Below are 21984 nucleotides of genomic sequence, written 5' to 3'. Positions count from 1 at the left end.
TGTGAAAAATGAAAAGTGACAATGAAATGAATTCAGATTATAACAATCAGTGTTGGCTTTGTCTTGTCTCAATGAATGTGCATATCTTCTCTTGATGGTTTGCAACTTGCCTCCCCTCAAAAAATCCCCTTCTTTAGTAAGCTTGTACAAATTTCACAGGATGGTTTTAGATCATATTCGCCATTGAGTATCTGTTCCTCTATTCCTTGGCCATAGGATGCTGTGAAGCTAAAACAAAGTATTATCTCCTTGTTCAGTACCATCGGAAGGAGACGACAGGGGCACAAATGACATTGCTGAGAAACCATATGGGATGTCGTTCTAGCCTGCAATCGGATAGCCTCCAAATTCATGCCCCTATGCCAAAAAATTGAATCATGACAGAGCGCAGATACGGGCTTGTCCTGTTACAGGGCATTTCTGGGCCAGGAAAGGGGCAAGTGGGCCAGAGACAGGGGCAGAGTGTAGAGCCCTAATCACATTTAGGAGGTGCATTGAGAGGTGTGGAGATGAAACTCTACTCTGCAGACCATCTGAATGGCCCAGCAGCTGTTAGGATAAACACTGGAAAACTGTTGAAAATGGTCTTAAGGCTGTTTTTGCCAGAACATGCTAAATGTTGCATGACTAAGGTTGTGAGACACTCTTATACACTTGTGCTTCCTTTTCCAGTAACTTTGTCCTTTGTTTCTGTAAATGAAATCGCATTTTTGTTGCAGAGCCGTGCTTCAAATGACACTCACAAACAACCCCAACCCTAGGCAGCATTAAAAATGCATCGTTGAAATGCAGTTATGTTATATGAGATACACATTTTACAGGACATTGGGTATATAAAAATGTGCACACAGAGTAATATTATGCTTTATTAGTTTTGAGCAAGGAAAACTGTGAAGAAATCTCAGAGTTCGAACAGTAAAAATTGCAATGTGCTTTCCCAGCAAGCGAAACGTCTCTGATAAGTAACAAATGCACCACTGCAGCAGGTCTGAAGCGTGTGATTCACTGGTGTGTGAAAATGTTATGATGTCAGCCCGGCCCTCTCCTCTTTTAGCTGCTGTATTTAAAGTGCTGAAAGGCGCTTGTACTGCCGTCCATCTGTGATTCCCCCCCAAACCCCCCGCCACCCCCCATCCAGCTCGTGATGAACCGGGGGTGGGGGTGTGGGGAAGGGGGGGGGGGGTGCTTTGGGGGATCTCATCTGGTCACTTCCCCTGACTGGGGGGACAGATGATGGCCCCTGCCTCCTTTTATTCAATGGCGTTCGGAGAGCAGAGGATGTGGGATGTTCCCCCGTGATCTCCCCGCCTCCCACCGCGGACAGGCTCGGCTGATCCCCCACCGCGCTCCGGCGGAGCCGTTGTGACGCTCCGCTGTGCCATTGATACCCCAGTTGATATACCCCCGGAATCACTTTGAAGTTAAATCCCATCTTCACCACACCCTCTTTCATTAGCCCGCCGCTACCCACCCATGAATATCCAAAGGTCCGCTTACTTGACGGGATTATCCCTCTTTTCTGAAAAGCAGCTTTGCGGAGGGTTCATCTGCAGAAAACACTCAATGGAGCTCCTTTCACTCCCCTGCGTGTAAACACATTGATCCACCCTTGCTGTGGGTTCATTTACTCAGGGCGCTGGACAGTCCACTGACCCAGATGCTGGACAGTGAATCTCCCCTGGTCCTCTCCCACATTTGAATGGGGCCAAGTCTGATGGTAAAGACACCAACACCAAGCCTCTATATCCTAAACAATGTTGTTCTTTTTTAAGTAAGTACTGATACATGGAGCGATCATGTTTTTGATGTTTTCTGAGAATAATAAAAATCTGACAAAAAATAACAAAAATGACATCCTCTGATGGCTTTGATTGGATCCTGGGGAAAATCAGGTGGGTTGAATTTAAGTAGTGCTGAATTTCAGTAGTGCACTTATCTCTGTTTATCTTAGATGCACGCACCAGTTAAGGGTACTCTTTCATGTGCTCTTCCATTCACAAGTACCAAAATGGCACATTTTTCAGTTGAGACAGAACCACAGCAGTCCGAATTGTACCATTCATATCAGTTCAGTTATCTTTTTCCCAGCGTTATGCTGTACGTCTGGTACAATTGTGAAAATCACTGCCTATTTCCCATAATCCACTTTAATGAAAACAATACCCACTGCCACAAAAGTTGCTGGTGGTAGTATTAGATAGAAACTCCCACAATCCCTTCTTCAGCATGTATAATATGAAACATAAAATATCAATGTTGTTGTCAGAACCAACATTTTGTTCAACTGTCTTTCATGGGAAGAAAGCCAAAAAAAAAGGCCGCATTCAAAATCTGCATTATTCCACAGGGGAAAGCAACCTCAGATGTGGCCTTAACGACATTCTCAGATTCATCCGTCTCTAATACCTCTGAGCTCCTCAGAATTAAAACTCAATTCTTTGTCTGAAGCTGTTACAATTGCACTCTTTTATGTATTTTTTTTCACTTTCACTGTCTGTGTCTGTTTACCATCACCTTTGATGCATTTCTTCAGGTCTTTAAGGATAATCCCTTTAGCTAACACAACACGGAGCGTCTGCTTGAAAGGGTGTACATCTGTGCTGTGTTTGGGAGATTTAATTCTGCTGTAAGTTGGTGTAAGACCAGCGTCCACGTTCGCCCCCCCCCTGCCTAAGACACGCCATGAATATTCAGCTGTCAACAGCTGAATGCAGGGTTCAGAGGGAAGGAGTGTCGGTTGTGTAAGCAATGCCTCCTGGGTTTCTTGAATTCTCTTCCTTTGCACTGTTCATCTTACACACTGTGTTCTCCGCCGTTAAACGCAGAGGCGGCAACAGCTGTCACAATTAGCTGCAGATGTGGACTTTTAATAAGCCAACAACAGACACAAATCAGAAGTCAGGGGAGGAGCTGGTGGAGCGGCGTGGCGCACACAGTCAGTGGTACTCGTGTAAATCCCACCGCTCAACACCACAGCAGATCCTTTAAAGAATGGACAAAATTTCAATGGACATGGCTGTGCTATGAACATGTGTGTATACATGAATGTATTCAGCACTTTTCACAATCTTTTTTATGCCACTTTGTACTATTCTTTAAAAATATATAACTTGTATTGAAAAGTTGTAATTTTCTATCATATGTGAATAGCAATGACAAATGGCAAAAAATACATGATTGTGCTTGCATTTAGGCCCTTGTTGCTTGTGAAAATTAAGACCGGTACAGTTTATTCAGCAGACTCTTTTTAAAAAGTTGTTCACTTTCACACTGTGTGTAAGTATGTGTCACCACCATAGTATCTGGTCTTCAGTGAGAGTAATGGACTAAGATACAGTAAATCTGCTATGCTATGGTTAAATGACAGGAATGGAGGGAGGTCTAATGAATTAATCCTATACTGTGTAAATGTTGTTAACTCTTTGTGTAGCTGCTATAGCCGATAAATAGTTTTATGACGTGGTGGGAAGTGTTAATAGTCTAGCAGATGCTTTCTACATGACAGAAGGTATTTCCTGGCCATCGCCACCAAATTAGAGTGTCAGATTACGGTTTTACCAATTTTCATGTCTGCACCTTACTGCTCCCCAGACTCCAGAATAGATAGTGCACTAGACCTCTGTAGCTATGGTACTAGTTATCAATGATGAACCATGACTGGATTTAGAGACTTTCAAAGAGGCAAGAAACCCACCCATCACACTTTTGAATGTGTTTGAAAGTGTGTGTGTGTGTGTGCGCGCGCGCATGCATTAGTGTGTGTGTGTGTGTGTGTGTGTGTGTGTGTGTGTGTGTGTGTGTGTTAATGTGCCTGCCCATCTGCATTTACACACATATCTGTGTGTCATTTGCCAGGAGGTAATTCCAGCAACTTCCTGTTCATCACTCCTCTTGCACAATAGATTTGCAGCTTACTCTGCCCACCCCTGTCCTTTCTCCCACCTGTTAGTGTGAATGAATTCCTGTCCTGGGGGAGATCTGGCTACAGTGAGGGCAGGGATGGGGCTGCAGGAGCCTCTGTAGCCAGGGAACAGCCTTAGGCCTCATAGATCTCTCTCACTCTGGACCTGACTCTGGGTCTGACTAACTCCAGCTGTCAGGCTGCTTATTATGGTCCCTGATGACTGTGGAGCGACATTTTCTAATGCCTCAGACAGACACACCCACCCGCTGCTCCCACCTCTGATGCTCCGCACCCCTCGGGTTCTCAAACCCTGCTCTTGCCTCCCCTTCCTCTGGTCCGCCACGGAGGTGCATGCAGAGGTGTGTGTGTCAACGAGGAGATCAACAGGGCCTCATGAACTATTGGAGGTGGCAGGAAAATGAGCAGACACAAGTGAAGAGGAAGAGGAGGACACAAAAAAAAATGAATGTGTGGATGTGTGGAGGATGTGTGTTCAAATGGCTGTGTGTGTGTGTGTGTGTGTGTGTGTGTGTGTATGTGTATGTGTTTTAGAGAGAGAGGGATAGCAAGAGAGAAGTCCTCCTCTCTTGTAAAATATTTGTCCTATGAGGCTTTTTGAATTATTAGCATCCATTTAACCATTTTAAAATATATACTTTAGGAAGAACAGTGGATCAAACATGAATATTTACACACCATGTCCATCCAAACTGGTCCATCTTCTGTAACCAGTCAAACAAACCTGTGTGTAGTTTGCTATTTATATTTGGATTAATTATTTATTAGGAATTTAGAATTAACATATGTAACTGTGAACACTATACCATTAGATTTGTCTAGGGCACCATTAGAATTTTACACAAAGTTAAGATAAAAGGTGACCTTTTTTTTTTTACCAGTGAGCAATGGTTCAGTGTAAGGCATACCTTAACTACTACCTTAAATACCTTAACAACTAAATATGAATTCATATAACACTAAACTGCATTAAGAAAACAGCAAGAACAAAATTCTTCTTACTATGCCATTTCTCTCTAGTGAAGTCATATAAATCACACAACCAGTTAATAGTTATCATATTCAGTGTCAGATTACTTGAGCCAATCCGGTATTTAGCCCTGTTTTTCTTAACGTGTTTAGTAACCAAAGTTAGTGTATTTTGCGAAAGCAAGCCCGTGTAAATACGCCATGAGAGGAGCCGTATTAAACGGCTTCGCAACTGCATATTTGTTCTTTTGCAGCCGTTATTAATTATGCAAAAATCTTACGTTTTGTGGTTCTTGTAACAGTATCTCCACGTCAGTTCTGCAGAATATTTGACTTCGCTTCTTTTCACTCCAAAAAAAAACTCCGTAGTTCTCCAGTTCTGTGTTGCAATTGATGTTTTAGTTGGGGCTGTTTTCAGAACATATTTAAGTGCTTTTGACGGAGTACAGTCTTACCTGAAAAGTGGCACTATTGGGGAGACAGTAAATATTGAATTCTAGATTATGTTCCAATTCATTTAACACATGCGAGTTTTTTTTTTCTTTTTTTTTTCTATAGAATTGCTACACGAAGACACAAAAATAATGCGAAGAGAGCAAAATAGCATTATGCAAATAATGAACAAATGAAATATTAATCATTTTCCGTTGTACTATTGAGCACCAAAGGACGGTTCTGGAACGTATAGGTGAAGATCCGTCCAATTCAGTTACAATATACGGGGGCGTCATCACGGATTTGTCTTTTGCGTTGTGTGGCCTACTCTACTCTTATAGTATAAAATTCAAAGTAGTGATACACGATATTATAATAAAATGATATTTGAATTTTATTTTATTGTGTAGCTTATTTTTCGGAATTCCAACTTGTTTACTTGCCAAAACACTACACAGACAAAAAGAGAAAGTTGGGGAAAGGACAGGATACACCGGTTGTAATTTTTTGTCATGTATAGTATTTGTTTTTCGTTTTTACGTGCATTTTGTATTTTTCGTTTCCAGAATATGTTTTTCATGTGTTAAAGTTGTTGTGTAACGCAGTAGTACGTGCATTACTACTCTATCTTTGTAAATTGGCGTTGAGTGGGCAATTCACTGGCAAACATGAATTACAAGCAAGCAGATCTATTCCCTCGAAACGAGATCAAGTGTGTTTTAACGAGTGATTACAGTATGGGGAGCTGTTTTTAATTTATATCCCTTTGATGCAAATGCAATAATGTTTTCAGCCTAAAGTAATATAAGCATATTTTGCGTATTTTAAATTCATTGATAATACTGAACAAGCAGGCAAAAAAAGATAAAAGATTTAAAAAGTATCTATAAAAAGGACTATTGTGGAAATATTTAAGCTAACTATAGAACTTTGCAATCTTCGAAATTAGTAGGCCGTTTCATGTGGCCTTTAGTGTACACGGTATATGGTATGGTATATTTATAGTTTCTGTGTCGTAAACCCCCAGTATACTTCTTCAGACAACTCTAAGTGAAGACTTTCAAGCTCTATATTGAACGATAGCGTCAACTTTCTCAGAAATGACAACAGCTATGGTAAATAAATTTAAAATAAATAAACGTAAATAATTTACTGTAAAATCAGGAGGGCTTTGCGATGAAGTCGCTCCTTTCGTATGTCATACAAAATGCTACACATGTCCTGGCTCAATGTACTCTTGGAATGAAAACTTTGTTAACTGTTAAGTGACTAAAGATGACAATACAAGAATCAGGAGGAAACAATCCGTAGGCTATTAGTTAGACTTTTATTTACATTTAAAATCCCAGCATATCACTTCGTTTAAAATTCCAGCGGAATAAGTAAATAAATATCATTTAACAGTTTTATACAAAAATAAAGAGGCAATCATTCGTTGTGTCGGGCAATGACAGTAGCATGCTTGTCGAAAACACGGTCAGATAAAGCAGAGCGTAGACTGGCAGCGGCTGTTGGTTAAATCGGAAGACATTAAATAAAGATTAATGGGGACTTGGGGAGAGAGAAGAGATAAGACGTGTAAGATATGATGTACTGGTTTATGACAACTGTGATACCAAAGATCTGAGCGGGCAGGCTGAGAAGCATCGTTAAACTGAAACACTGTACAGATGACCCGAAACACATCAGCATAGGCAAATCTAATATAAATCTCTCGTACTATATAAAAAAAATTATGAATCTATGTGTTTATACATAAGACATAACCTCTTCAACTGGCGTTCCTAAGGAAAAATGCATTTTTAAACTTGAAGAATTACCAGTCGTTAACCATAATCAGGTCAACCTAGCGTGAGACATGTATTCCACATTTTAAAATGGCTGTTTGATTCTTGGGACATAACTTATTGAAGGCATGAAATGTGCACCAGGGAACATACAGGCAAATTACATCTAACAGTATCTTCACATACAGTTTGGAAGATTTCAGCGACCGTTCCTCTGATCCTAGTAGCCTACATTTTCCAATTGAGTGTATCCCATATTCGAAACTGAAGAAATAATAATAACGATAAAATAATAATATTACAATTTTGTTTCTCTTGACTTTACATAATAGCAATAAAAAACTTAATGGAGAAGAACAAAACACCAGATATCTGCAAACTAAATGAACTAAATTATGTTAGACAACTCTACATCAGAAGCATTTATCCTGTTTCATCTGTACATTGTGTGAAACTTTCTGTGGTTTTATTTGAAGAAGCTCATAAACAGGTCGGCTCAAACGTTTGCTGGCAAGGACTGAGATGCAAAAAAAGAAATCACCTGAACAAAGTGATATGAGACTGTACACAGTTCGTTTCCTCACGCCCTTGATTTACTGCAAGTTTTCAAGTCATTTGGAGTCAGCGGCGAGCCTTGGAATGCTGACCGTGCTCATGCCCGCATGCGAAGGGGGCACCTGGCACATGCTGCAAGGGCAAGGCATCCCGGCGCCCCAGTGCTGGAAACTACTACCCAGAGGCCCTGCGCTCGCCGACGGAGCCTTTAGCAGTCCGTGGTGAGGTCTGACCGAGGTAACTGCCGAGATTCCGGGCGCTGACAGAGACGCAGCGGTGGAAACCGCCGGTGGGAGGAGAGGATGGTGAACCGCGTGAGAGGCGTGGGAAACAGCGGGGTGGCCGGGCAAAGGACCAGTGTGCGTCAAGGTCCCACAGGCGGACGGGTGGAAGCCGCTGTGGTGACCGCCCCCGTAGATTTCACTGACCAGCCTCTTCATCTCTTCCAGCGAATTGCTTAACATCAGTATATAGTTTCTCGCCAGCAGAAGAGTGGCGATTTTGGAGAGCTTGCGCACCGAGGGGCCATGCGCGTATGGCATCACCTCCCGTAACCCGTCCATGGCAATGTTAAGGTCGTGCATCCTCTTCCTCTCCCGACTGTTGATCTTCAGCCGCATCGACTGCAGTTCGCTCTCTGAAAGGAGCTTGCGGTCCTTCTTTGACAGCATTTTCATGGTGATCCCGTCCTCCTCGTTGCTGGAAAGACTTCGCAGGTCGGTGCTCAGCTCCGGCGGAGAGTCACTTTGTGTGGAGGAGACGGCGCCTGAGAAGCCGCCCGTCTTTCTAACTGTCGACAGGAAAATATCTTCCACTTCAGGAGAGGACGGCCTGCTGGACACTCGACTGGTATCGGAGTCCATGGTCTTCAGGTTAATGTACAAAACTTGTCCTGCAGAGGAATAAAAATTAGTTTAGCAAAAATGAGTGCACATTGTTCTTCATTCTATATTTCCTTATGCACCAAAATCTCTTGTTCCATTCATTCAACCCCGGATCCAATAAGAGATAAAGAGAATGTACATTATTCGTAAACCAAAATGTATTGTTCCTGCAAACATACATTTAACTCATATGTAAGTTAAATTTTAAATATGTGATCATTTTAAATTAATGACTAAAGAAACAACTATTTGAATAACGTGTGCTTGATTTCTCTAACTGCAGCAGATGACTAATGATAAACATAACCTCCATAAACTTACCAAGAGCGAGAACGCAGCAGAGAAAGTGTCACTCACGACTCCACTTGTTATTCCCAATCAGTACTGACGGCCTATTGCAGCCTCGGGCATGACGACAGGTTTTTATAGCGGACTCGACAATGAGGGGGTAAGTCTTGGGGAAATTGTTATTGTCTTTCATACTGCCTGTGGGTGACCAATAAGCTTCCTGCTAACGAGTAGAGTGGGGGGGGGGGCGTGTAGGGGTAGTGAGGGGTCTCCAAATCTGATGTCATTACAAAGAAACTGAAGCTCAATTAAATAAAACACTTCGCCAGTGGAGTAGGATTTTAAAAAAGGAATAAACTGCGGAGGAAAAGACGAGCATGAGAACAGCCAGGCAGTCAACAATTAGTAATGAAAAGTTAAGTAATGACGGAAGTTTGAATTTCTTTCATCAACATTACATAAAACATACGTCGTATTTTTTTCTTCTTTTTAAAACATCGATTTAAACACGAACCATTTCAAGAAACTGATCAGGTGCACAGAAAATCAATACGATTGAAGAACCCGTGCAAGATACTGGTCAAACTGGCTTCTGACAGCACGCGAGGCGGGTGGATTGAATGAAGCGCGCTCGTGTGTTAAATTCAGAGTCCGCTCTTTAGAATATGCAGCATCTGTTCAGCGGACTACAGTCGAAAACTTGACCACTTTTTTTTTTTATCTGCATGCGTTTAAATGTTTTCGGTGCGAATTTATTGCTCAGTCTAAATTTACATTAGTTCCGGAAGTGTTTCTGGATGATTCCGTTAAAATCAAATGATCTTTTATCCTGTGTAATATATTATCATAATATATTATCTGTAACCAAATGGGAGTTGAAATAATGAAACATTTACAACACTTAGTGTCTGCTCCGGTAACTGATTCTTACAATTCAGCAGAAAGAATAGTGGGAATAAATGCGGTGCTTTCTGGTGCAATATGGTGTGCGCACGCTTTCTGTCCCGGCCACACACTCAGCGTGCGCCTAGTTAATGCGCTGATTGCAGGTTTAGTTAATGCTGTGCTTATTGTTTTAACCCGGCGACCCCTCCTGCGTATAACAGCTGACGGCGTAGGTCCTGAATTCAGCCGTTAAAGTGTGTTTAAAACGTTAATAAACGAAGCGTGCTAAATTGTTCTGTAACGGTTAAGATCCGTAACATTTCAATTAGTCAAATCTGCTACCAAAGCAGCGCACGGTCTATCAGTGATCCTGCGAGGGAGGGGTAAATACGTAAGAAACGGGAGAACAAACGGTTTGCAGTTATTTTAAAGATAGTAACCATTGTTGTTGTAAATTATCAGTAATTAGGTATTGGTTGACTTCTAGCCTAATTGCGTTTCTGACATAGCTAATAACGTTCTCATACGAGTGTCATCCTTTTAATAACAATACCTGCAAACCGATGGCTACAATAATGATCCTAGCACTGCTTCTACTATTACTACTAGTAATAGTATAATAACACGTATTATTATTATTATTATTATTATTATCCGTAGGTACGTTAATTTAAATATTTCCCTAATTACTATCACATTATTTTTACAATGAAAGTAGGCCTGTTATTTAAGGTAATGGTTCATATATCCACAGAATAATTATTCCATTGAAAAAAATGCTTTCATCATATATTTTAAAAATGCTTTAAATAATTCTTTTTCATTTATTTTAATTGAAGTACTTGTTTATTTGTTATATTTTAACTTAGTTTTAGGTATTTATGGTCGTTGAAGACTGCATGGCCATTATTTCATTTCAATGTACAGTACATATGCTACCTCAGTTGCAACCATGAACTTTACAGAATGGTAGTTACATGTAATGGATTTAATATATTTTTTAGACTTTGACATTAATTAATGTATTTATTTCAGTTAATACTAGAATCAATATTTAGTATAATGATAATATTATAAGACTCTTTGCAATAATATTGCTAGGTATTAAGTCTTATTTAAATATAGTTTTCTGGAGTATAATAATATTTGCCAGAACAAGCAAGCTTCAGATTTTAGAACTTGAAATTCAAATATACTTGTTTGTCATTCATTATAAGTTTTATAGACATTCTTTTGTTCACCAAACAGATTTGGAGACCCATCTTTACATACATAAACTGTATTTAGCTGTATTCCCCATATACTCTGCAGTGCAGTCCTTGATAAGAGTCAAGGACTGCAGTTGGGTGTAATGTTCCTGGGTCAAGGGGCCACAAAATATCTAACTGGCTATTCAAAGTAAATTCACAATCATGCAAAATTTCAGCATTAGGCATGCACTTTGCCCACTTTCCTCCCTTATCTCAAGTTTGTGCAACCATTTTTAGGGTATCTCAATTCTTAAATAGAATGCAAAGCAAACTGATGAGAAAAACTGAAATTACCGAGTGAAGTGAACATATACTGTCTACTGCCAGTTCAGACTAGTTCAGTGAAGCTAAGAACTTTACATAGCATTACAAAAACAGCAGGCATTGTAGTGAGAAAGGTAGTTTCTAATAGTCAGGTACAGTATATAGTTCTCAGTAAGTGACATACATAAGCTACATAAGCTACCAGTGCTTGGATATAGCTTTATGAAACAGGGTTTGTAACCCAGTTATTGTAGGTGCAATTTCCCGAAGGGGTTATGCCATTGCACTGTTAGGCAAGGTATCCTTGCTACAGCAAGGATATTTACTGTAGCAAGCTTAGCATAGCTTGCTACAGTAAATATCCAGCCCTATATATGGATGACATGTAAAAATTGGATTCTCTGAAAGTTGCTCTGGATAAGAGTGTCTGCCATGCAGCTGTAATGCATTGGCTAAATAGTTAACCAGGTAGGTTTTTGCTTAATTTTTAATTGATTGATTAGAATGTTTGCAACTCCATGAAAGTATAGACAATGAATGGCCATAAGAACATGAGAAAACAAAGATTGAAGTGTAGCATTTGGTAACTGGGCAGACACCTGTCCATACCAATCACATTATTCTTCTCAATTAGTTACAGTAGCTACTTGGTGCGCCAACCACATAACCCATAAGCAACTTTGCCGGCAAGAGAGTGGTGAATTGTCCTTTTTTATTTATTGTTGTCTTATGCCTACACAGTCTCATACGACTAAGGGTTTATATTACAAGAACTATACTTCCTAGAGAGATTAATGGCACAGATATTAAAAGTACTCTCAGCACTGATAGAAAATGTTGACGTGTGTTGCCAGCCAAACACTGTCGTGGGTTTGCTATCTTCATAGTTTACTGTGTGTGACAAGACTGTGGATGGCTGAAAACTGTCTTGTCCTCCCCACAATAGTAGTAAAGATATCTGTGGTTTCACTAGCCCAGCTATTGTAACATCCTTTGTAGTTGCATACATGGCTACACACTCATGACTCAGCCTGACCATTTATCTATTGCACCGATCAGTTTTCATATGTATACTTTTTCCATTAGATGCAAACATAGTGATAATAACAATACTACTACTACTAATAATAATAATAATGAGATGAAGAAGAAGAAGAAGAAGAACCTCTGCGGTGTGTGAATTGTATATTCACCGGAGTGTTTTTATTATAAATAAATTCCATTCCATGCCCACCATCTTTTATTGTGGTAATATGCCTGTGCTGTAGTCACAACAGGGAGCTGCACTGAGCATCTTTGAAATGGAAATACTAAATTGGGATTATGAAAATGTTAATTTGTGTGCAGCACCATCATTAGAGGAAGAAGTGATTCAAGAACAATTTTAAAGCATTTAGAGCCACCTGCACCAGAACTGCGGCGTTACTCTTAAAATGAAAATATTCCATGTACCAGAGTACTAGCATACATATGAGTGTGTGTGTGTGTGTGTGGTGAGCAGAGCTGCATTTTCCCTAGTGGCGAGATGCATCTCCTGCTGCCATCAACGCGGAAAGGGCTGGTAAGAGACCGCGATGTTACACGGAGTACTTGTGACTGGGCGTCATATGATTGCGCATCTGTGGACACCAGCACTAGGTGGCCCTTTTTATGCAGTCCGCACGCAAGGATAACTGATTCACATTACTCCCACTCTCCCACTGCTGAGACAAAGTGCAGCTCCAGCAAGCGCTGGGGAGCCGAAGAGAACATGTCACAAAATCAAGGTTATTAGCATACTTTCATTGTTTCTCCCTGTTCCGTCGGCCCCTTCCCTGTGTGTGTGTGTTGTTTAATTGTTTTCTCCTCCCGTGTCTGCCCGTCTGTTTGCTTGTTTACTCGCACTGAATAAGATTATGGTAATGAGAAGGGATAAACTGCAGCACTGTGAGAAGTGCCATTTTAATCAGTGCGTTCAGTTGAGCGCGATGCCTTCATTAGAGATTCTCATAATCTCACTTGTTAGCGTAACAAATGGTAATAAATGCCTTGCAGATCTGGCTTAAAAATAGGAGGACATTAAAGGAAAACCCTGGCAAATGTTTGCATTTATTTTTCCTAACTAATACGGGTGTCCCATAGGGTGCTACAGACAGGCAAACGTATCTTTAACAAAACGAGAAGTAGGCCGGCTATTACATTTGCAAGAAAACTTAAACTTGTTTATCCACCACAAGTCATAACACTGTTGCATGTACTATGGTATCACAGGCTTATACTGCAAATATGTGCAACTATGGTTGGTATAGCCATTATCATATTTGTGCCAATATACGTTGTGTTACCAGAGTTTTTTTGTTTGAAAAGCTATGATATTCCACTGGTAATGAGTGAAAGTTTTCTTGCTCTTCTCCCTCTCTTGTGCATTTTTTTGGCATGTACGCCTGTTTAAATTTGTTATTTAACGTCATGACAAAACCACAACGAGGAAGGACTGGATTCTGTCCTGTGCAAACACTAGCATTACAAAGCCTTCATATTCCGTTTAATCACTGATGTTTTGCATGCACTTGTAATATTAGTTGTTGTCATTCTGGTAAAAGGATGGCCCATATGCTTTGCGAAGCTGGGTTTTGGGGTGAAACTCTTTTTTGTGCTGTTCGGGACTGGAGCATGATTTAATTTCACAACTCAGGTGCAAAAAATAGAATAGCAAAAGGCAAGAGGAATTATCAAATTTACATCCCTGAGTTGGCCTGCAATTATTCTGCATTTAACACTGCTGTACAAAACATGCATGTGGGATTGTATAATAGAAAATGTACCAGAGGAAATGTTTTTGGCAGTATTCTGTGGGCCAAGTGTTTGATTGCAAAGCTTTTGTCACTTTAAGGCTAATTATTTAGAGGAAGTTAATTCATTGTAGTACAAATAAGTACATTTCTTTTTTTTACCTCTTTGCTCCAATTGTATCTCTTGCAGTCCTGAAAGTTGCTGTAAATCAAAATTTAAAGCAGGCTAAAGGGCATTAAATTTATGTTCATAAACGAAACGCTGACCTAGTCAAGTAGCATGAAATATATTGCATTAATAATAGTGGTTTCTTCACTATTTTTGAAATTGTTGCATGATAAGAATAAAGTAAGTAATGACAGCACATGGTTGCAAACTGGTAGCATATACAGCATTCCCTATGAACAAACACAGGTCTCAGAGTTCTCCCACATGCATCTGAGAATGCTGCTCACTTTAACAGAATTTGCAGTGCCAAACTGTTATGTCTTATAACAAGAAATCGTTAATTTACGTCCCTATGGAAGGCAATGTGATCAATAGCTTTAATTTGCATGTTATCAATTTATACAGATAGATCATTACTTCAACTAAGACATTTAAAGTTCATGATTAAGCCCTTTTACCATTTGGAGGTTTTTTTTTCCCAGTCTGGGGTAAGTATTGGTAATATGTGGGAGAAGAAATGGAGAAATGAGATGGAAAGTAAAACAGACAGACCAGTCTCTAGGAAAAGGATAAGTGAAAGGAATAGCTGAATTAATTAAACAACAAGAAATTAGGACTGTGTGGTGCTCATTGTGCTCCCTTAAGATGCAACTATATGTCTAGATCTCTGAAAGAGCAAAAGATTTTTTTGACAATGACAAAAATCAGACAGAAATGTGCTGATACACAGTACACTGAGATTTTGCAAGCACGGTGGATGAATAGTTTGCCTTCGACTGCCTCTTCACCATGCTGGTTCCAGTTTGTGTGTTTTCAGGCCTTCTCCATTAAATGAGCTGCACTTCACGGGCTTCGGTGTTATCTAACAGACATATGACAAGTGTGCATGGAATCACGCATTAACTGTGCAGCCACCCCAAACACAGAAACAGCTGCTGATTGCAGAACGCTCTCATTTCTCCTATAGGTTATGCTGACAATGCTGTGAGCTCCCTCATGAGGGCCTGGCTGTGGGATGGAGCCTTCTGCGGCTTTGTCACTAAACATCACAGACCTTCTCTCCATATTCTTAAGTTATTTATTCACCTCCTAATCCTGGCGTCCAATCTAAAATACAGAGGGGCAACCCTCACTGTGTGGCAATGTGGGGCTTAGGATTTCAAAACATAAGTGAACATTGTAAACCATGTGAAATTTGTTGGAGGGATTCAAATTATTAAGACCTAAGTTACTTCAACAGATTTCTTCTCTGTGATTTCTTATAAGCTACATTTTTCTCTCATGCTCTCTCATGTGTAGATCCATTTTGGGCAATGTTATTGCTTTCACTACCTCTGTCTCAAGTGTCTGGTCTTCTCCAGGGTTGCTATTTCACATCTCTTTTGGAAATGGCTCGCACTACCACACTCACTCATCTCACTCTCTTTCTATGACACCTCACCACTTCCCCTTTCCGAATCCACGCCTGTTCCTCTCTCTCTCTCTCTCTCTCTCTCTCTCTCTCTCTCTCTGTCTCTTTCTCTGTCTCTCACTCACTCACTCTGTCTGTATCTGGGTGGTAGTGGGGTCTGTGGTGTGTTGAATACCAATAGTGAGGGGGAGCATATGTGAGCCATACTTAATCCTCCTAATCTGCCTTCAAAATAAAAAAGAAAAAGGAAAAAAAAAGAGGGGGGAAAAAAAACTCACTTTCCCTGTGGATCTGTCCAGCAGTCTTTCCCCCGCAGATCTGTCCAGCAGCAGCCAAATGAATTGAAATAAAGTAATGCCACTTCTGTTCAGTTCTTATTTTCTCAACTTGGATCAACATGAAGTGAAATTAAAACAAAACAAAAGAGAAAGCTGTTGAAAGGAAGAGGGGCTGGGGGGATGTGTCCCTGGGGAAGCAAGGGGCAGGTAAATACAGCCGTATTACCTCACCTCGGGCTCACCATTCATGGGCAGATTAGTCCCCACGGAACCCTGAGAAATAGATTTCTCTCTTTTTTAGGGGAGCACGGTTGTGTGTGGGGGGGCATGTATAGGGCTTTATCCCTACAACAGCTATTAGGAGGTAATTAAGTCTTAACACAGAAGAGCCTCCCATAGCTACTATAACACAACTGCAAATGGAAAGCTTACAAGCTCCTTTAGAACAGGAGGACAAATTGAATGGAACTCATTGGGGTTTTAGCTATTATTCCTTGGGACCCATCTGGTTGGTAAAAGATAAAGGGGATTTGGTGGAGGTTGTGAGGGTTGTTCTGGGGGGTATTTCTGGGGGCTGGGGGGTGACGGGGCCACTCCGTAGGGGGAGCGGAGGGATTTTTTTTTTTTAGGTTTCAGCTCCTTTTCAATGGGCGGACTGAGATTTGCTTTCGCCAAATGTTACAAATGTTTCGACAACCTGTTCTCTGATCCTTCGGGGTCACGGGGGCGTCTGACTGTGACGGCTTAGAGCTCCGCAAGAACAGACCGCAGGATGAATGCATCTGCGTGCGTGTGTGTGTGTCTCTCTGTCTTTTCCCTCACGCCCATGCTGTTATGACTTTGTTTCTGCCGTAGCTTTCCCCCACCAAGGGAAAACAGGGGTTGATGTGTATTCTGACCTTTTGACCTTGCCCCACCATGTATGGAAAGTTAAGGTTTGTGAGGAAAGAAAGAAGCATCCCATCATGTGAACGTTGCGTGATTGTGTGTTCTTTTTTAAGTTACAAATAACAAAGTTTTGATCTGTAGCATCACAATGCAGGGAAGAATATGGGGGTACATTGACTAGGGGTTGTGAATCTGAATAATAAATGGGGTACATGACATAACAATACATGAGACCCAGCTGCCATGGGACATCCCAAGCATTTCCAGTTCTAAAGCTGTTAATGTCATAAAGGAGGAGTGGTAGAACGCGAAATTCCACCACTCTCCCGTTCCCCCTGTGCGCTTACCTAACGAGGGGGCGGGGCAGGGGAGGGGGGTTAGTTAATTTATTGCCCGCCCTACCCCCTAGACGTTCCGACATCAACAGGTTAATTTTTTAAGGGTCTAAAAGTGATTTGCAGCATCCAGTGCCCTCATGGCCACCTTCAGTGCTTTAAGTGGGAGCAAACAAAGCTATTGTCTCCTGACTCTTCTCTCAGTAAGAATATCCCCTCTCTGTCTAGCTCTCTCTCTGGTCTGTCCCTTCCCCAGCACAGCTCACACAATGGCCAGGGGGGTTTAGCTGTGAAGATGAGTGCTGCCGTGTCAAGGACTGGAGAGTACCATCTTCACAGCGCAGATATTCTCTAGGACAATAAAGGCCTTTTCAGCACCAGTGAAGTGGTGCTCTTTCATTGGTCCAATTTCACTCCACCTTGATGCGCTGACACCGTCTCACACTGATATTAAGACACTCTCATAATGATTCACTGACACCGTCTCACACTGACGGGCAAGACACTCTCGTAATGATTCACTGACACCGTCTCACACTGATGGGCAAGACACTCTCGTAATGATTCACTGACACCGTCTCACACTGACGGGCAAGACACTCTCGTAATGATTCACTGACACTGTCTCACACTGACGGGCAAGACACTCATAATGACGCAATGACACTGTCTCACACTGACAATGCCAATGACACACTGACACTCTCTCATACTCACTGTTGAATAATTCTCAGACAACCGGAGACTTCGGTCAGGATTTGGCTTTATTGCATGATATCATGGAGGGAAGTGCAGAGCGCTGCAGTTCTCTAACTCAGGCATAGACAAGGTCAAATATATATTCTATCCTAGAGTTAAAAAAAAATACTGGGAGTAGAGTAATCGTGAAGGGATGACTGGTTACATATGATGGGAACATCCTGAATATCACACGAATAAGATAACAGTGCCCCATAAATAAGCTAGAAATATATCATCCTTGTCATCCTTGAAAGCAAAGTTGATTGATATTTAACTGGGGAGTGAGCAGAAGCCACATTAGTCACATATGACTAAAACATATGACTAAAACAACAGGAGGCTAGCCTATATCAGATTAAAAATAATTAATGGGTCTGCAGGAATTTCTTCCACACTCACGCACTAACAATGACACACTGACACTGTCCAATCGATGCCAAGACACTCTCATAATGAAGCACTGACACTGTGTCACACCGACAATGACAATGAAACACTGACATTCTCTCATACTCACACACTGACAAGGATGCACTGACACTGTTTCTCATTGACGCTAAGACACTTTCATAGTGATCCACATGCAAAGACACTCACACTGACACACAGTGACTGTGATACTGCTGAACTAAAATTTTCACGCTGATGCAGTCATGAGAAAATCTAATACACATAACTGTCAATCAAAATTTAGTAAAACTCTAGGAGGAAAAACCTTTTCTTGTACCCCATGTTTAGTTTGTCTATGTGAACTTGACTAAATGACAAATCCATTGTGCTTATGTTTCAGAGGCTGATATCATACTAAAAACTGTAAATTGCAATTGTGAAGTAATGCTCAGGGAATTAGTTGGCCAGATTTGAAAACTAGGCCTCAAGGTAACTACAGGACACACACAGGAGAAAAATATCTGTAGGAAAGTAAATTACAAGTGGAAAAGGAATAAACAACCTATCCAAACCTTTATTGAGCAAACATTACCTTTCTCCTCTTACCCAGCAGTATTAGGTTTGTGATTAAGTGTTTGGAATCCTTATGAAGTCAGGGGTAAGGCTTGAATCATTCAGAAAAGAGAAGAGGAAGACAAGAGGAAGACACAAAAAGAGCAGGCTGATTGAATTAAAGTAATACCAGCTCGAGCCTCAGTGAGGGAGTCTTGATTCGGGGGAAGAATGGCTGTGTGTTGGGGGGGGGGTGTGGTGTGGAGGGAAGCAGGGGGGGTGGGGGGGGTTGAACAAGACAACATTTTCTTTTCTTTCTTTCCCTTACCACCCTTCAGATCAGCTCATTTTGTTGTGTCCCGCTCCTGGTCTGTTCCTCTTTATTGTGGCAGGCAGGGGGACAGAAGAGCCGTTTGTCAGCGTGAATCGGCACAGAGTGGTTCACATCATCGGGGCATTGATGGTGTCCCCTCCCCTGTTGTAAAACAAGGGGCTGTGTGCCTGCCGGAACAGTGGGGGCATTGTGTCCCCCCTCGCAAGCACTATACCACCCAGAATGTCCCCCCTGTATACCTAACTGCCCCACATGCATATCGCAGATCCCCCGGTCTCGTCACTGCCTTATAAGGCACGGCGTGGCTTTCTCCGGTTGCCCCTTCATGGAGGGGTGTGGTGTAAAAATGGCGGACAGCGGGCCTGCGTGGTTAAGCTGTGGGGAGGCTTGAAGGTGTGCATGGACGAACGGGGTAAAAGAAGAGAAATAATGGAAGTTTTGAGATGCTGAAGGAGTGTCACAGTTGGGGGGTGGGGGGGGGTGGGGAGGGGGGGGGGGCAGGGTAGCGTGGGACGGGGGGCGGAGCCAAGGGGGACGTTCCCAAAGGTTTCCCCCTAACACGGGAGGTTAATGGGAAGATTGATGGATGGTGACGGGCTAACAAAACAGAGGGTGGCGATAAAAAAGAGCGAGAGAATGAGAGAGAAAAGACAGGAGGTGAGCAGAACTTGTATCACGGCAGGGATGTGTGTGTGAGTCTGGGGAGGGGGGGTATATTTACTGCACTGGGGGGGGAGAGAGGGGTGGGGGTAAACCTCTCCTTAATTACCAGGGAGGCCTCTGGGGTCTTCGAACAACATGAGTGCAAATGCAGTGAAAAAGAGACAGGATACAGGGGTTAGTGGAGGTCAATGCTGACCACCTAAGATGTCTCCCTTGACACCCCCCATCCCCAACCCTACACCGCTCCTCCCACCAGCATCGCCTAAACCGCCCACCGCCTGAAGACAATAACATAAATAAATAACGTGTCTTCCCAGCCAAAGGCTGGAATTTACTGCCTGCCGACTCTACAGCCATTGCTTCACGATTTCTCAGCCCGTTGCCAGCGTGTTAATGGCCGGGACCTTTTGAGTTTCGAGGGTGAGGTTTGTGTTTTTAGAAGGGGTGTCCTCGACTCCTGGAGCACCTTGAAGAGGACCCCCCCCAACCCCCCCAGGGTGAGACTGCATATGGAGGAAATCCCCCCCCCACCCCCGCCACTGCCACCACCACCATCACTACTACCACTACCCCGCAAAGACAGTGGAGGGGACCTCACTGTGAGAGAAGAGTTCTCTGTTTCTTTCTTAATCACCCCTGAGGTTAACAAGTGTTTCACTTCACTTTTTGTTCTCCCATCAGAGTGTCATACCTCAATGATTACAGCGCTGGAGTCGAGCTCTGACGTGAAAGCCGCCCCACAGGCGGTTTTACCCTCCTTTATTCGTCCTCTTTAGTATTCTCCACAGGTTGTTATTTTGATGTTACTTTGTTTTTCTTTCTCCCTTAACCATTCATCCCATCTGCTCTCTTTGGCTCACTTTTCTGACATTCACCTTGAAAGAGAGAGAGACGGAGAGAAAGAGAGAGTGCATGCCACCAGTCAACCCTGCCAAGGATACAGTAAATGAAATGAATGCATGTATGTAGAAATGTGCGCACACACACACACACACACACAAATCCCCTCACAAAATGACTAAATTTTATGTTGAAGTCACTGAAGACAGACGCAGGTAAGAAAGTCAAATTAAAGAGGTCAGAGTCAAGGCGGAAGAACTGTTAAAAAGGCATTGTCTCTCTTTGCCAATAAATCAGCGGGCTTAAATAACAGGGACATGGCTGATCAACTCATATGTTGCCAGCGGAGTGTCTCTCCTCAGCAGCTGCACCCCTCACACAGAGGGCTTTGTGCGATTGGGAGAAGACTGGACTGGAACGGTAGCGTGCTGAGACCCCCCCCCGATCCCCCACCCACACCCCCCCCCATCACAAGCTGAGGTTGGGCTGGAGGCAGGTGGACACACAGGGTGGGGGGCCAGCGGCCAGCAGTGCCAGGCACTACTTAGCATGAGGAACAGCGCCCGGGCATTGATTTAAGCTGCAGGATGGGAGACAGGTGTCATTCTAACGTACAATAAGATTGCTTTGCTTTGTCCCTGCATTTCTGCGCACAGTGGCTGCACCTGCTGTTTCACCGAGTTAGCTGCAGAAGGCAGCTAGGGAGGCCTGCCAAGGCGCTCTTTCACTCATAAGGAAATGCCTTCAGACTTTTCCCCCAAGAAAATACACCACCTCACAACAGGCTGCCTACAGCTCTTTCAATGAAGCAAGTTAGCATTACTGCCTGGTGGAGCTGCTGTAGGGTTCATGGAAAGGCAAGGAAAATATTAACACAGCGGGGTAGGCTGTTGTCAAGACCATGTTGACAGGTAAGCACTTGGTAGTGTGGAGCAGTGCTGAGTCTGAAGTACAACATTGTTGTTTTACGTCAGAGTTGACTATCCTAAACAGACCTGGGTTCAGCCGGTTTAACATCACCTGAATGTCATCAATGTTTTTCCAACTACGTTAAATGAAAGAATCAAAAGTTTCCAGACAAAGTGCTCTCAGAGCTTGTACACGAACCCGGTGTTCGACCATTTGGCTCACAGAGCCAGCTGAGTTCATGCTGGGCTCTTTGCACCAGTGTGGGCACTGTATTTCCAGAGGTGTGTCACGTGACCCAGCCATTCCCTCGGCGAGCGCCCTGCTGCAGGGAGCGCTCGTGGTCCGGGGAGGCCTCCCGCATCGCCACCCTCCACACTCTCTCCCCATCTCCTCACAGCGGCAGCATCACCGAGGCCCTCTGTTCGCCTCTGCCAAACTCTTGTTAACAACCAGCTCCCAATTAT

The 21984-nt window shown here is 42.6% G+C and overlaps 1 protein-coding gene across 1 annotated transcript; it reads right to left on the bottom strand.

Annotated features, from left to right (window-relative positions):
• Positions 1-7577: 7577 nt before the first annotated feature.
• On the bottom strand, positions 7578-8939 carry LOC118786165 (oligodendrocyte transcription factor 2-like). The gene is made up of 2 exons (XM_036541240.1): positions 8874-8939; positions 7578-8560 (listed from the first exon to the last, which is right to left on the bottom strand). The coding sequence occupies exon 2, from the start codon at positions 8529-8531 to the stop codon at positions 7725-7727; it is 807 nt and encodes a 268-aa protein (XP_036397133.1). The 5' UTR covers positions 8532-8560; positions 8874-8939; the 3' UTR covers positions 7578-7724.
• Between the last annotated feature and the right edge of the window lie 13045 nt (positions 8940-21984).

The sequence above is a fragment of the Megalops cyprinoides genome, chromosome 11 (assembly GCF_013368585.1).
Source record: "Megalops cyprinoides isolate fMegCyp1 chromosome 11, fMegCyp1.pri, whole genome shotgun sequence".
NCBI classification, from domain to species: domain Eukaryota; kingdom Metazoa; phylum Chordata; class Actinopteri; order Elopiformes; family Megalopidae; genus Megalops; species Megalops cyprinoides.
The sequence above is the reverse complement of the archived record's forward strand: the minus strand, read 5'-3'. Positions and strand labels throughout refer to the sequence as shown.

Bases quoted from the DNA above. Each gene is read 5' to 3' on its own strand.
- LOC118786165 (XM_036541240.1), bottom strand. From the start codon at position 8,531: ATGGACTCCGATACCAGTCGAGTGTCCAGCAGGCCGTCCTCTCCTGAA.